The sequence below is a fragment of the Diabrotica virgifera genome, chromosome 7, assembly GCF_917563875.1.
Source record: "Diabrotica virgifera virgifera chromosome 7, PGI_DIABVI_V3a".
Lineage (NCBI taxonomy): Eukaryota > Metazoa > Arthropoda > Insecta > Coleoptera > Chrysomelidae > Diabrotica > Diabrotica virgifera.
In genome coordinates, this window is record NC_065449.1 from 93653265 (window position 1) to 93666560 (window position 13296).

General features: G+C 33.0%; 1 protein-coding gene across 3 annotated transcripts in view; it reads left to right on the forward strand.

Moving 5' to 3' along the window:
- Nucleotides 1-13296, forward strand: part of LOC114327501 (tubulin monoglutamylase TTLL4) — a 158345-nt gene that overhangs the window by 54532 nt on the left and 90517 nt on the right. For all 3 annotated transcript variants that reach the window (XM_028276140.2, XM_028276139.2, XM_028276141.2), the window contains one exon: nt 647-777. In XM_028276140.2, coding sequence (XP_028131941.1) covers nt 647-777 — 131 coding nt within the window. The remainder of the gene's footprint in view (nt 1-646; nt 778-13296) is intronic.

Below are 13296 nucleotides of genomic sequence, written 5' to 3' on the forward strand. Positions count from 1 at the left end.
CAATTTTGACAATGTTCTCCCACATAAAATTCAAAATAAACCTCATATTCGTTTTCAGCACCATCTTGACTAAAATTAGCCATTCACCTCACCATGGTCTGTATCTCGAGAAATAACCATTTTTTTTGGGGTGTGCCGTTCGTCTAATATATTTTTTGTCTTTATGCAGAACTAAAAAGACAACCCTCGTATTACGGCTGATAAATTAGACAGCAATCTAAGAAAAATGGTGAGACCTATCCTGTACAGCAGTTAATCGTAAGGAGAGAAGGAAGTTTCTATATATTTTTTTTAATAATACTTCGCAAGAAAATTAAACAAATACGTGTGCGCCGCCCATGCCTCTTTTATTTCAAACTTTGTCGTGCTTGCGAGGGTTTTGAGAAGGCTCAAAATATTTCCGATGTCCGCTGATCAACCAGCGAACAATCCTCAATCCACATTCATTTATGAGGGAAGCATTTTACATTTGGCAGCTAAAATAAGAACACGTGCACAATCGTAAACAAAAAAAAGTGACAAAAATTTTGGCGCCAATCGATTAGTTTCTAATAAAAAATGCGGCTGGACATAATTGATTGCGAGTAATATTTTAATAATTGTGGTTTGAGTTATTTTTTTTATTAATTGTGGTGTTTTGTTCCAGCGACTGTAGTGGTTCAGATAGTGAAAATGAGACAAATCTGGACGATGAAGCGGGTAACACCGATGAAAATTCTACAGATAAGAGCGATGATTCTTCTGAAAGTTGTACATCTCTAAACGTGATTGAGACTGGTAAGTCTGTTTTTCATGTTTTTAAAAATTTGGCAAAATTTTTAATTTATTATGACGTTTTTATGATATTTTTCATCGTTACTATTGACAAGCGGATATAATATGTATATTTATAAGACTGATCTGTGGCGTTTGGATCTATCTATCTATCTAATCAGCCCTAAACATCCATCCTTGGATATAGGCCTCCTCTTCCTTCCATGCCTTTCTATTTTGGGCAATTTGCATCCATTTTGACCCAGTGTGCTTCTTCAGGTCATCTGACCATCGCATTTGTGGTCTTCCCCTTTTTCGTTTGTGGTTCCACGGTCTCCAATGTATAATCGTCTTAGTCCATCTTTCATCCTTCTGCCGTAGGGTGTGTCCGGCGAACTTCCATTTAAGCTTTGCTACTTGGGTTGAGACATCTTTCACTTTTGTTTTGTTACGAATCCATTCGTTTCTTTTCCTTTCTGATAGTTTAATCTTCAGCATTTGTCTTTCCATGGATCTTTCTGTCTTTGCTATTTTTTCCATATTTTCTTTTGTAAATGTCCATGTCTGAGAGTCAAATATTAGAACAGGGAGTATACATTGATTGAAGACTCTTGTTTTTAGATATTGCGGGTATTTTCTGTTCTTTTGAATATGAGGCAGTTTTCCGAATGATGCCCAGGCCAATCTTATTCTTCTCTTTATTTCTTCGGTCTGATTTTCTTTATTTAATCTAGTGATTTGTCCTAGATATATATACTCTTACTTGTTCTATTCTTGTTTGTGCCACTGTAATTATTGGTTCTTCTTGTTGATTGGTCATGGTTTTTGTTTTACTGTAATTCATCTTCAGTCCTATCTTTGTCGATTCTCTATCTAGTTCTTCCATCATTCTTTGTAGTTCTTCACTTCTTTCTGTTATTAATACAATATCATCAGCATATCGTAAGTGATTCAGATATTGCCCGTTTATGTTTATACCCAAGCCATCCCAGTGTAGTTGTTTGAACACATCTTCTAGCGCTTGGTTGAATAGCTTGGGCGAGATGGTATCTCGTTGTCTTACTCCTCGGTTTATTTTAATAGGCTCCGTTTGTTTCATTAGCTTAATAGTTGTTGTTGCCTTATTATATATATTTGTAAGTAAGTCGGCATATCTGTAGTCTATTCTGCTGTTTTGCAGGGAATTCTTTACTGCCCAGTGTTCCACACTATCAAATTCTTTTTCGAAGTCAATAAATGCCATGTATAGTGGGATATGATATTCGTTAGCTTTTTCGATTAATATCTTCATCGTTAAAAGGTGGTCACTTGTACTGAAGTTTTTTCTAAATCCGGCTTGTTCTCTTGCCTGGTATCCATCTAAATTAGTTGTTAATCTGTTTGTTAATATCTTGGTTAATAGTTTGTATATCACATTTAGTAAAGTTATGGGTCTGTAATTCTTTAGATCCTTTTTATCTCCTTTCTTAAATAGTAACAGTGTTACTGCTTCGTTCCAAGTGTTGGGTATTTGTTTTGTCATTAAAATTTTATTCATAAGTAGGTATGTACAAAACTTCTAGTTGTTTTCCCACCATTTTTTAGCATTTCTACAGTTATCCCGTCTTTTCTGTAGAAATGCTAAAAAATGGTGGGAAAACAACTAGGGAAGTTTTGTACATACTTATGAAAAAAATTTTAATGACAAATCAAATACCCAACACTTGGAACGAAGCATTAACACTTGGCGTTTGGATATTTCATGGAAATAATGCAGCGTAATAGGGAAAATGAAATATTTATTCACTTTCTATCTTTAGATTTTACTCTCAAAATACCTATAAGTCCAGGTGAATCAAAAATTCAAAAAGTTCGTAGATATTATGTGTTGTTCTGAAACCACCTTCTTGTGGCATTTTAACATTTATTATTTAATATGTTTAATTGTGGCTTATTTCCCATTATAAATAGTTAAAATGTTTAATGGGAGTGAACAACAATTTCAGTTGAAATTAGATACTTCATTTTGACGTGTGACCTAAATATGATTTGTTTAATTTGTATTTTGTGAACGATTTTCGAAGTAGAAATCGAAACGTCAAAATTAACGCATTTTCATCTGACATTATGGTTAATTTCCACTAAAGACAGTAATAGTGCAGCCGATATGTGAAACAATTGTGCATTTAATGATAGAAATATATAGGGTGAGGCAGATAAAGGGCCTATTAGAAATATCTCGAGAACTAAAGGCAACAGAATCATGAAAATTGGAATGAAGGGGTTTTGAAGAGTGATCTATTTAATGAAAATATTTTCATCTATTTTCTACTTCCGGTTATACCGGAAGTTGCTCATAACTTCGTTTTTTTGAATGGGACACCCTGTATATTTTTGCATTTTTGGATTATCCTCGATGTTTCCTTTCTTAATATATGAGGTTTTATATTATTATACAGGGTAGTTTAAAAGATAATTACGGGTTTTTATTAATTTCGTAGCAGATTTCACACCCTGTAGAATTATAGTACTGTGACATCAAAAACTCTATTTACGTTCATATGATTTTTAATATAGTCTACTATTGTTAAACATTATTAGTATAGCTATATATTGAATTTTAGTATACAGGGTTGGTCAAAACACGGAATGAATATTTTCTTAGTTTTCTTAAATGGAACACCCTGTATTATAGTATTGTAATGAAATGATAGTTTATGGTACTTTTTCATTTTATAAGCATTCCCTATACCTAACTGCTTTAATTTGTGAGTTATTGGTGATTCAAGCCAAACATTAATTGCAACAAAAAATACGTGAAATTTTATTAGGTTGGCCTTGAAAATATTCAGTCACAAATAATTTTTCGGAAATAAATACATATTTATCTAGACTGATCGTTAAAATTCCCAATAATGGTTGAGCTATCAAAATACTTACGTAGTTAAGATTCTTGGTGCGATTAACAATTAAGCACAAATTAAAGCAGTTAGGTATAGGGAATGCTTAAGAAATAAAAAAGTACCATAAAATATCATTTCAAAACAATACTAAAATACAGGGTGTTCCATTTAAGAAAACTCAGAAAATACTCATTCCGAGTTTCGACCAACCCTGTGTACTAAAATTCAACAATTAGCTATACTAATAATTTCTGACAATAGTAGACTATATTAAAAATCATTTGAACATAAATAAAGTTTTTGATGTCAAACTACTTTAATTCTACAGGGTGTGAAAGTTGCTACGAAATTAATAAAAGAACGTAATTATCTTTTAAACTACCCTGTATAACAATACAAAACCTCATATTTTAAGAAATAAGACTTCGAGTAGAATCCGAAAATGTAAAAATATATAGGGTGTCCCATTTAAAAAAACGAAGTTATAGGCAACTTCCGGTATAACCGGAAGTAGCAAATATATAAGAATATTTTCATTAAATAGATCACTCTTCAAAACCCCTTCGTGCCAATTTTCATGAGTCTGTTACCTTTAGTTCACGAGATATTTCTAATAGGCCCTTTATCTGCCTCACCCTGTATAATTTGAACCACTATACTGCACATATAAAGGTTCAAATTTAGATGAGGCCATCTCAGATTTTGCCTTTTACAAAAATGGCGTGGATTCAAAATGGCGACTATACATTGTGACTAATAGCACGATAACTTTTGAACGAGACTTCAGATTTCAACAAAATTTGGTATATAGGTTCTTTTTTGATGAATAATGTCGAGGTCTTGAACCGGAAGAATCGATTTACCAGAATTTGTGTTTTTACTGTTTTTTATGTAAAAATATGCTGTTTTTTTTTCAATTCTTTCACCCTGTATGTATTAATTTTTCAAAAAGTTAATACCACCATTGAAAAGAGCGGATCTACTAAGCTTTTTCACACTAATCAATCACCCTAATTTTGTGTTTACCTGTACACTGTACAGGTGTGCTGCGCTGTAATGAACGCAACCTATATCAGCAGCCAGATGGCCGGTACGGTGTTCGAGGAAGCATAGGGAACAATATATGAAAGAATCAGCCGTCTTAAAATGATTTCTCGAAAACGTTGCTAGCTCTTAGACCAGTACTTAAAACTATTACTTTTCAAAATCATTTCATTATCCACCGTTATCATTTTATTTGTAGAAATTGTAATTTAAAAATTTGATAACTTTAATTTTGCGTGATATATTATTATGTTATTATTTTTGAATATTAAGATAGAAACATTTTATTTTCACTCTCCTAAAAAATTTTACATGTACCAATAATGTTTTTCCTGGCTCTTCAATTGTTTTAAAACCTGCTACTTAAAAAATCGAACTTTATCTCAAGTCAAAACAAAAGTTAAATTTAAAAATAAAAGAGATTAGTTAATGTCGTCCAAAAATTTGTAACACGTTACAGCATGTGGAGATAAAAAAATGTATATCAAGATTAATTGTAAAATGTTTAGGAATATTTTTCAATTTAAAATTGTCTACCGAACACTTGACCTTGTTAAATGGAAAGTACAGAGATATAATTTATTTCCAGAATATATATCAATAATATAGTGATATTTCAAAAAACCTAAATGTAAAATTCATGCTTGCAGATTTTTTTTAATCTTACATCGATACCAAAATTAGCTGTCATTATAGTTTTGAAGATTTGTGTCAGACCTATTTCTTGGCTCTCTTTATATAGTCACTTTTCATAAATCTCTCATCCGGAGGAAAACTCAAAAACTACTTTTCAGGGGAGACAAAAATAGATTTTTTAGATTTTAATTTAACTGTAAATTTTTAAAGGTAACTGCTAAAATTTATAAATTAAAAATAATGAAGAATATGGAAAAGTGAATGTTTCTAATTGTGTAAGTGGTCAAACCAAAAAAAACTATAATATTTGATTTAATAAAGAAAAAAGATCAAAATTTTGAGTTATGTCACTTTTCTTTTAAATTATTATAAATTTTAAAAGTATTATTTTTACCGCCAAAGAGATAATGACACTACCGCCATCTTTCGAAGTCTAAACTTCACACGTTCACGTTCATAGTCACCATCTATGTGACATTTTTCCCGGTAAAAGTATTGGGACCGTGCAAGTTCGGCAAAGCGACCTCTATTTCTACGCTCTGTACTTTTATTCGCACTTTTAATTATATTGGCCAATTATATTAGTCCTGGTTGCTGGATAATTGTCAAGACCATAGTCCAAAAAAATAATAAGAAGAAAAAAATAAGATGCAGGTTATGTTTAGCAAACGTAAACAATTGTATGTAGTAAATAAAATCCGTTATTAAAATGCAGTATTGCAAGCAAAATACAATTAATTAAATTTACCTTTATATAATAATTGCATATCATATCAATATTGTGGAGCAATATATAATTTTTCTAAGTCAATGACAGAAGGTATGAAATATACGTCAATTTGACAATTTCAATTGACAATATGAATTATTTAAGATAGTTGCAATATTTCTCCGCGACTCGCGCACGGTCGTTTCTCGTTTCCCTTTCCAAGTACTTGCACACCGCGAATAGGATATGTGGAGCCAATTTTATAAGTTAACTCGATTTACGGATTTTGTGAGTTGTGCCACTTTTCTCCCAGATCAGCGAAATGCTTTGATAAACCTTTCTATTGTATTAAGGGGATGGGCGCAAAATTTTTCACTAATGTTATTCAAATGCATTCATTTTTTTCGAATCCTGAGAAAACTAATAAGTATTGTTGAAAAATGTAAACGCAGAATGAAAGATTACATTATTACCGAGGGCTGAAAGTCCTTGATAACTTCTATAATGTTTATTTTAATAAGTTACAGGGGTGAAAAAGTAGAGAAAATTGAGTGATTTTTAATTTCAAATATCTCATTCAAAAGAAACTTTTTGTTTATTCTAAGGGACTTTCGGCCCTCGGTAATAATGTAGTCTTTCATTATGCGTTTAAATTTTTTTTAAATATGTATTAGTTTTTCCAGGATTCGAAAAAAATGAACACCATGTCCGTGGTGATATTTTCCAAATCGAACGTTCGCTATCTTTGTCATATCTCAGTCGAACATAATGTGCTGACCACACAGTGACAATTTTAAATATTTGACACGGCTTCAGGAATATTTTGAGTTATCTATTAAATACTATTGTATTTGATAAATAATTGATTGAAGACGTGAAATTAATAAAAATTTATTTATTGTTTATTATGTATGGAAGATCCAAGCATAGAATACACCAGGATATATTCTGTGATCCAAGTAATTTGTTGTTAAAGATGTTCAAAATTTATATAAGCGTGCCATAGTAACAATATATTATTAAAAAAATCACTTTATCACTTTTCCTCTTTTCTCTATTAAATATTAGTTTTTATTGTATAGTATAAATTATTGTAATCACTGAATACATAGTTAGTGAAAAAATAATCCTATAATTTAAGCGATTACACAAGTAACGGTTATCCAAGAACATTCAAAAACTGAACGAAAATCTCTATACTGCTAATGACAATGTCATTGTCAACTACTAATGTTTACATCTGCAGTTTCTATACCAGTGATAATTTTACTACACGTAATTTGCCGTGTAAAGAAAGAAAAAGTAGGGATAGATCCGTAAAATATTTGCGCCTACACTCTTAACAGGCGACATAAACTTCAGGAAACTACACTGGATGTCAGAGAAAATTTAGGGCCACCCACAAAATTTATCAAATTTTATATGTTTTTATTTATTTTCTCAGTTTTTTTTGTTTTATGTTAATTAAATTAAATCGATTATCACGTGTATTGAGAAGCTAGACGGAGTCTCTAAAGGGAATAAACAAATTCGCGAAACCTATTAAGCCATAAAAGTTTCAAAACTCATTAATTACAAATCAACGAAGTTTTGCGGAAATTATTGTTTTGAGAACTGGATGAACTTTTGTAGTGTTCTATAGAGTTTTAGAGATATCTCAGAGTTACACTGACCTTCTTAAGTGAAGTTTATTTCTTAACACTAACTGCCATTTGTACCATAATACTGACACAGTCAATTTTTATCCACCATTCTAGCGCCATGTGCACTACCAGAGGACACATGCTCTTCTCCTTCCAAAGCCGTGTGTATATGTTTAACGCAGATTAGCATGTGTACGGCCTGAATAAAATGTATGTATACTGTGTTTCAAATGTTAGAAGCAGTATGGTTGTATATTGCAAGCGGGTTTACCAATTCTGTGAATTATCATAAATAAATCCTCCTTTTGTATTCCACAGCAGTTAACAGCGATAGTCCTGTACAAGTACCTGCCTAATGCTACCGTTCACGGCCGCTGCCGTGAAGAGCGGCAACGTTGTCAAGAAAAATCCCATTTAGTTTGCATGGGCCTGAATTCGTACACTGAATCGCATGTCTGAAATACGCTGATTGTAGTTGATTACGCGTTATGAAAACGTCATGTGAACGTGCCCTTAGGAATTTACCATAGAGGTACCTGTAATAAATTCAAAAGCTAATTTTCTATACCATTTAATTGTTTTTCTTATGAAATTTGATAAGTTGCCCTTTGAGGGTAAAAATCACCAAATAATGTCCCTTGACTTGAGGTTAAGAAAAGATATTCCTCTTGTGATGCATTACGAATAATGAAGAATCAGGCGTATATGTATACAATACCTGGAAACAGCTTTTTTTTATAATATGCAATCATTTTGACACCCAGAAACACCAATTTTACAAAAAAAATATTACTTGGCACATGGGACCCAGTACAATTTGTTTTTCAATTTCGGACTGGCGGGTTAAGGGTTAATAGTTAATAAAGATGAAAAAAATACCATCAGATTGTTATATTAGGGATGTGGTAAGACAATATAATGTTAGTCGTTCGGCTCTGCAGAAAACTTACCAACGATTTCTTGAGAGCGAATAGGGAATTCTCCATCAACGGCAACCCGGTAAAGGTGCTAAAATGAAGACAGGAGTCAAGCACGGAGCTGTTACTGTGCAAAACAGACGCAGACTTGCAGTTGCCCATGAACACGTCCATTGGACAGTAGAATTGGAAAAGAGTTTACTGATAAAGTGGTCCAAAACATCTACAACCAGACTATTCCGAATAACAGAAAGCAAAGTTAGAATAACCATGCTGATCGCCACCATCCGGAAATAGGCGCCGTAAGAAAAATATTGTTTACGAATGAGTTTAGACTCATTCTTTTCAAGACTTAGGTTTAGTTTTAGACTCACGCAAAACACGAAGACATCTGGAAACTAACGAAATGAAGATCTTAAGAAGGATTGCTGGAAAAGGACTACAGGATTGGAATATAAGAAGTGAGGAAATCAGACGCATATGTGGGGTAGACAATATAAAAACCTGGGTAAAGAACAGAAAAGAAGAGTGGAATGAGCACATAAGCAGGATGTCTGAATCAAGGATAGTAAGAATAGCTAGGGACAAGTCACCGTTAGGCAGGAGAAGTATAGGACGCCCAAGGAAAAGATGGAATGACAACTTAGGGGCAGAATGAAAGGCACCGTTGAAGAAAAACATGCAGTACTGCCTATATAACAGAAGAAGAAGGTTTAGTTTTGGAAACGATGGTCAAAATAAGGTCTATAGAAGGGTTGGAGAACGTTATGCTGCCTGCACTCAGTCATACCGGGTTGCTTTTGGTGATGGCTCAGTTACGGTTTGGGCAGAGATTTCTTTTGGGAAAGGCGCGTTAACAGCATACAGATATATAACGGAGATCCTACATCATGTGATGCCATATGCTTAGCCAATATGACATAGTTTTCTGCTGCGATACAACAGGCAAGGAAATGTAACACATTATCTTGAAGAGGTTCGTATTCCAAAAATGTACCTTAATCTTACTGAGCACACATAAAACCTGCTCAAAAAGCGTCTAAGACGTCGCATACCTGCTTCAACAACATATATGAAGAGCTTTGAATGACTCCCATCAAGGAATGAACCACTTTTCTCCAAAGGGACATCTAAAAAGTGATCAGTTCTACGTTAAATCGAAAGAGGAATGTCATTCAGAACAGTGGTGACAACTGACAACACATATTATTGAAAAGTGATACTTGCTTTTCTTGACTGATCGTGATAACTGTAACTGAAAACTGAAACAATATGTAGAAATTTTCATTTTTCAAAACATTATTTATTTTCTCATTGTGTTCCATTTGTTGCTTATGATAATGTCGCATATAGTACTAGACCTGGATCCCGCGTACCAAAAAAAAGTTGATTAATAGCAAGCTGAAAATTTGTTAATAGCTTAACGGTGTCTAGTCGGACAAACTTTGATGTATGGGAACACTGGAACAGGAGAAGTTTTAATTGTGGAACAGGTTAAAAATTTGGAACGCCAGACTACGAAAATGTTCCATGTATTTTGTCGGACAGAACTTCCAATTGATTTGTTAAACTCTCATGCAGAAATCAGACTGGTGTTTATCACCAACTGGGCATTTTAATGAGTGGAACACGGAGAACATGCCAAATGACAGGAATCCTGTTGGTTAGTAATAGCAGTCTGATTTGTGCATGAGAGTTTAATGGAAAGGGTAACAAATCAATTGGATGTTCTGTCCGACAAAATACATGGGACGTTTTCGTAATTTGACGTTCCAAATTTTTAAACTGTTCCACAATTAAAACTTCCCCTGTTCCAGTGTTCCCGTACATCAGTTTGTCCGACTAGACACCGTTAAGCTATTAACAAATTTTCAGCTTGCTATTAATCAACTTTTTTTGGTACGCGGGATCCAGGCCTAAACCCTTTCAGACTAGACACCGGTGTCCGACACCGGTATCCGGCCACCGGTTTTCAATTGCAGCAAAGCATTGTTGAGCCACTAAAATCAATCAGACACTCAAAGTGGCTCGTCTGTGGTCGTTAATTTAAAACAATGCTTTGCTGAAATTGAACACCGGTGTCAGAGACCAGTGTCTTAGTCTGAAAGGGTATTAAGTGTCACAAGAGTAACTGAATCAATACACAATAGATTTAATGTGATAAAAATAATAGAATATAAAAAGATAAAAAATTTCTTAAATCTTATGGGTTTTCTCTTACATCCAGTGCATATTGTTATAACTTTTTTTTTGAAGTTGAAATTGTGATATAAAATAATGGTAGGGGAGCCCAAGCGGGGATTTTTGCAGTTACTCGAGCGCGTCAGATTATCATATGGGGAAAAACCTCGTGCCCTACAGATGTACCTCTACCATATCGTCCCTGCCATTTCCAACTATCGAATGTGAAAAGTAGTACTTTTCAGGAGAGCAAAATAACTCTTTTTTGGAGACTTCTAAATCAGTGCATTGACAATTGGGAAAATTTTTATAGTTTTTGTATGTAATGTTTAATCCTTGTTAGATTGATAACAAATTTGAACTGCTTATCATTTTTTTCTTTCCAAAAAATCACATTCGTTACTTTGCTTTTTGTATTAATCTAAGATTTGTTTCGGTCCGATGTTTCAAAGTAACGAATGTATAATAGCGAATAACTGTATAATCAAATAATGAAAATCCGTTAAAATGAAATCATAAACTGCCTCACGAGAATTTCTTGGAAGCGATACTGAAACAAAATTCGCACAAATTGTAAACACGTGCATTTTGTTCTTCTCAGCAGTTTAGCATTTTCGACAGTTTACAGATTATAATTATTGAATAACTGTTATAAATTACAACACAAACTAACGAATGTGACACATTCGACATTTAGCGTTGTATAAATATGCCTTAAGTTATATTTATACAAAACAAAAGCATTGAATATACCCATTTTCGTCAGTTTACAGTCAACCAAATGGAAAAATGTCCATATTTGATAGTTCAAACAGCATATTTCCCATTCGATATTTTTCACATTCGATAGTTGGAAAGTGGTAGGGACGATATATTAGCTCTTAACACAGGGGAATTCGTTAAGGGGGGCCCGAAAAAAAATCTATCCTTAAAAATACTCGAAATTGTCAGATTAAGATAAGGTAAGTTAAGGACATTCAAAACAGTGTATGTTTCAAAAATCTGAAGATTTGAGCGAGGCGTAAGGAAATGGGCGAGTTAAAAAGTTTCACAAAAAAAAGCGAATAATTCGCGAAATGAACATGAGATCGAAAAACTAAAAAATACGTGTTCAATATTTTTCAAAAATCTATCGAATGATACCATACATGACCCCCCACGGAGAGGGGTGGGGCGTAAATTTAAAATTTTAAATACAAATCCTGCGGTATTTCGCAAAATAAACATTAGATCGAAAAACTGCAAAATACACTTAATCAATATTTTTGAAAAATATATCGAATGGTACCTAACGCGACCCCCCACGGAGGTGGGGTGGGGGTTACTTTAAAATCTTAAATAGGAGTCCCAAATTTTTATTCCAGATTTGGATTCTTTACGTAAAAATAAGCAACTTTTATTCGAATCATTTTTTCAAATTATGGATAGATGGCGCTATAATCGGAAAAAACGATTGTTGGAAATGGAAACTTAAATTAAAAATGGAAAGTCCCCACTAAAATGGAAAACTTTACTTAACTTTTTTTGGTTTTAGGACCTACTCTTCACAACCCAATAGGTCCCCAAAGCGCTCGACTGACTGCACCTTTAGCATACTTCGCTCCCATACTATAAGAATTTATAGTGATTTGAGGATTTATAGTGACGGAGAATTCTAGTGACATAATAAAAAAATAAAACCTGCTCTATCTAGGACACGCTTTATAATACCGGGTGTCCACTTATATTTTCCCCCATTTTAACTGCCTATAACTTCTAAACGGCTCAAGATAGAAATATGCGGTTTTCGACGAAATGTTTTATTTTAGTAAAAGTTTTGTCTGAATGGATTGAATTTTTTATATCGCTTTCAAATACGAAAAGAAAAATGGCGGATTTTTTAAAAAAACGTTGTTGACTTTTTTTTAATGAAACACCCAGTATATTTTTTTGTAAATTGAAAGAAAGGTCTTTCCCCTATCCAGCAATATAAAGTTTTTCAAAATCGGTTGTCAAATCACTGAGTAATTAATTTTTAAAATGAGAGGTGCAACGTGGATATCACATACCTAAATGACATAACTAAGCAAATTGATATTATTTCCACATTGCATCTCTCATTTTAAAAATTAATTGCTCAGTCATTCAACCACCGATTTTAAAAAAATTTATATCGTTGGATATGGAAATGACCGTTTTTTCAAGTTTTTAGGTAAATGACCATTTTTTATGTCGCTTTTAAATAAAAAATGGCGATAAAAAATATGGCGGATTTTTGGAAAATAAACGTTGTTGACTTTTTTTATTGAAACACCCAGTATATTTTTTTGCAGCTTGAAAAAACGGTCATTTACCTATCCAGCGATATTAAATTTTTTAAAATCGGTTGTCAAATGACTGAGAACATAATTTTTAAAATGAAAGATGCAATGTGGAAATCACATGACATAATATCATTTTGCTTAGTTATGTTATTTAGGTATGTGATATCCACGTTGCACCGCTCATTTTAAAAATTAATTACTCAGTGATTTGACAACCGATTTTGAAAA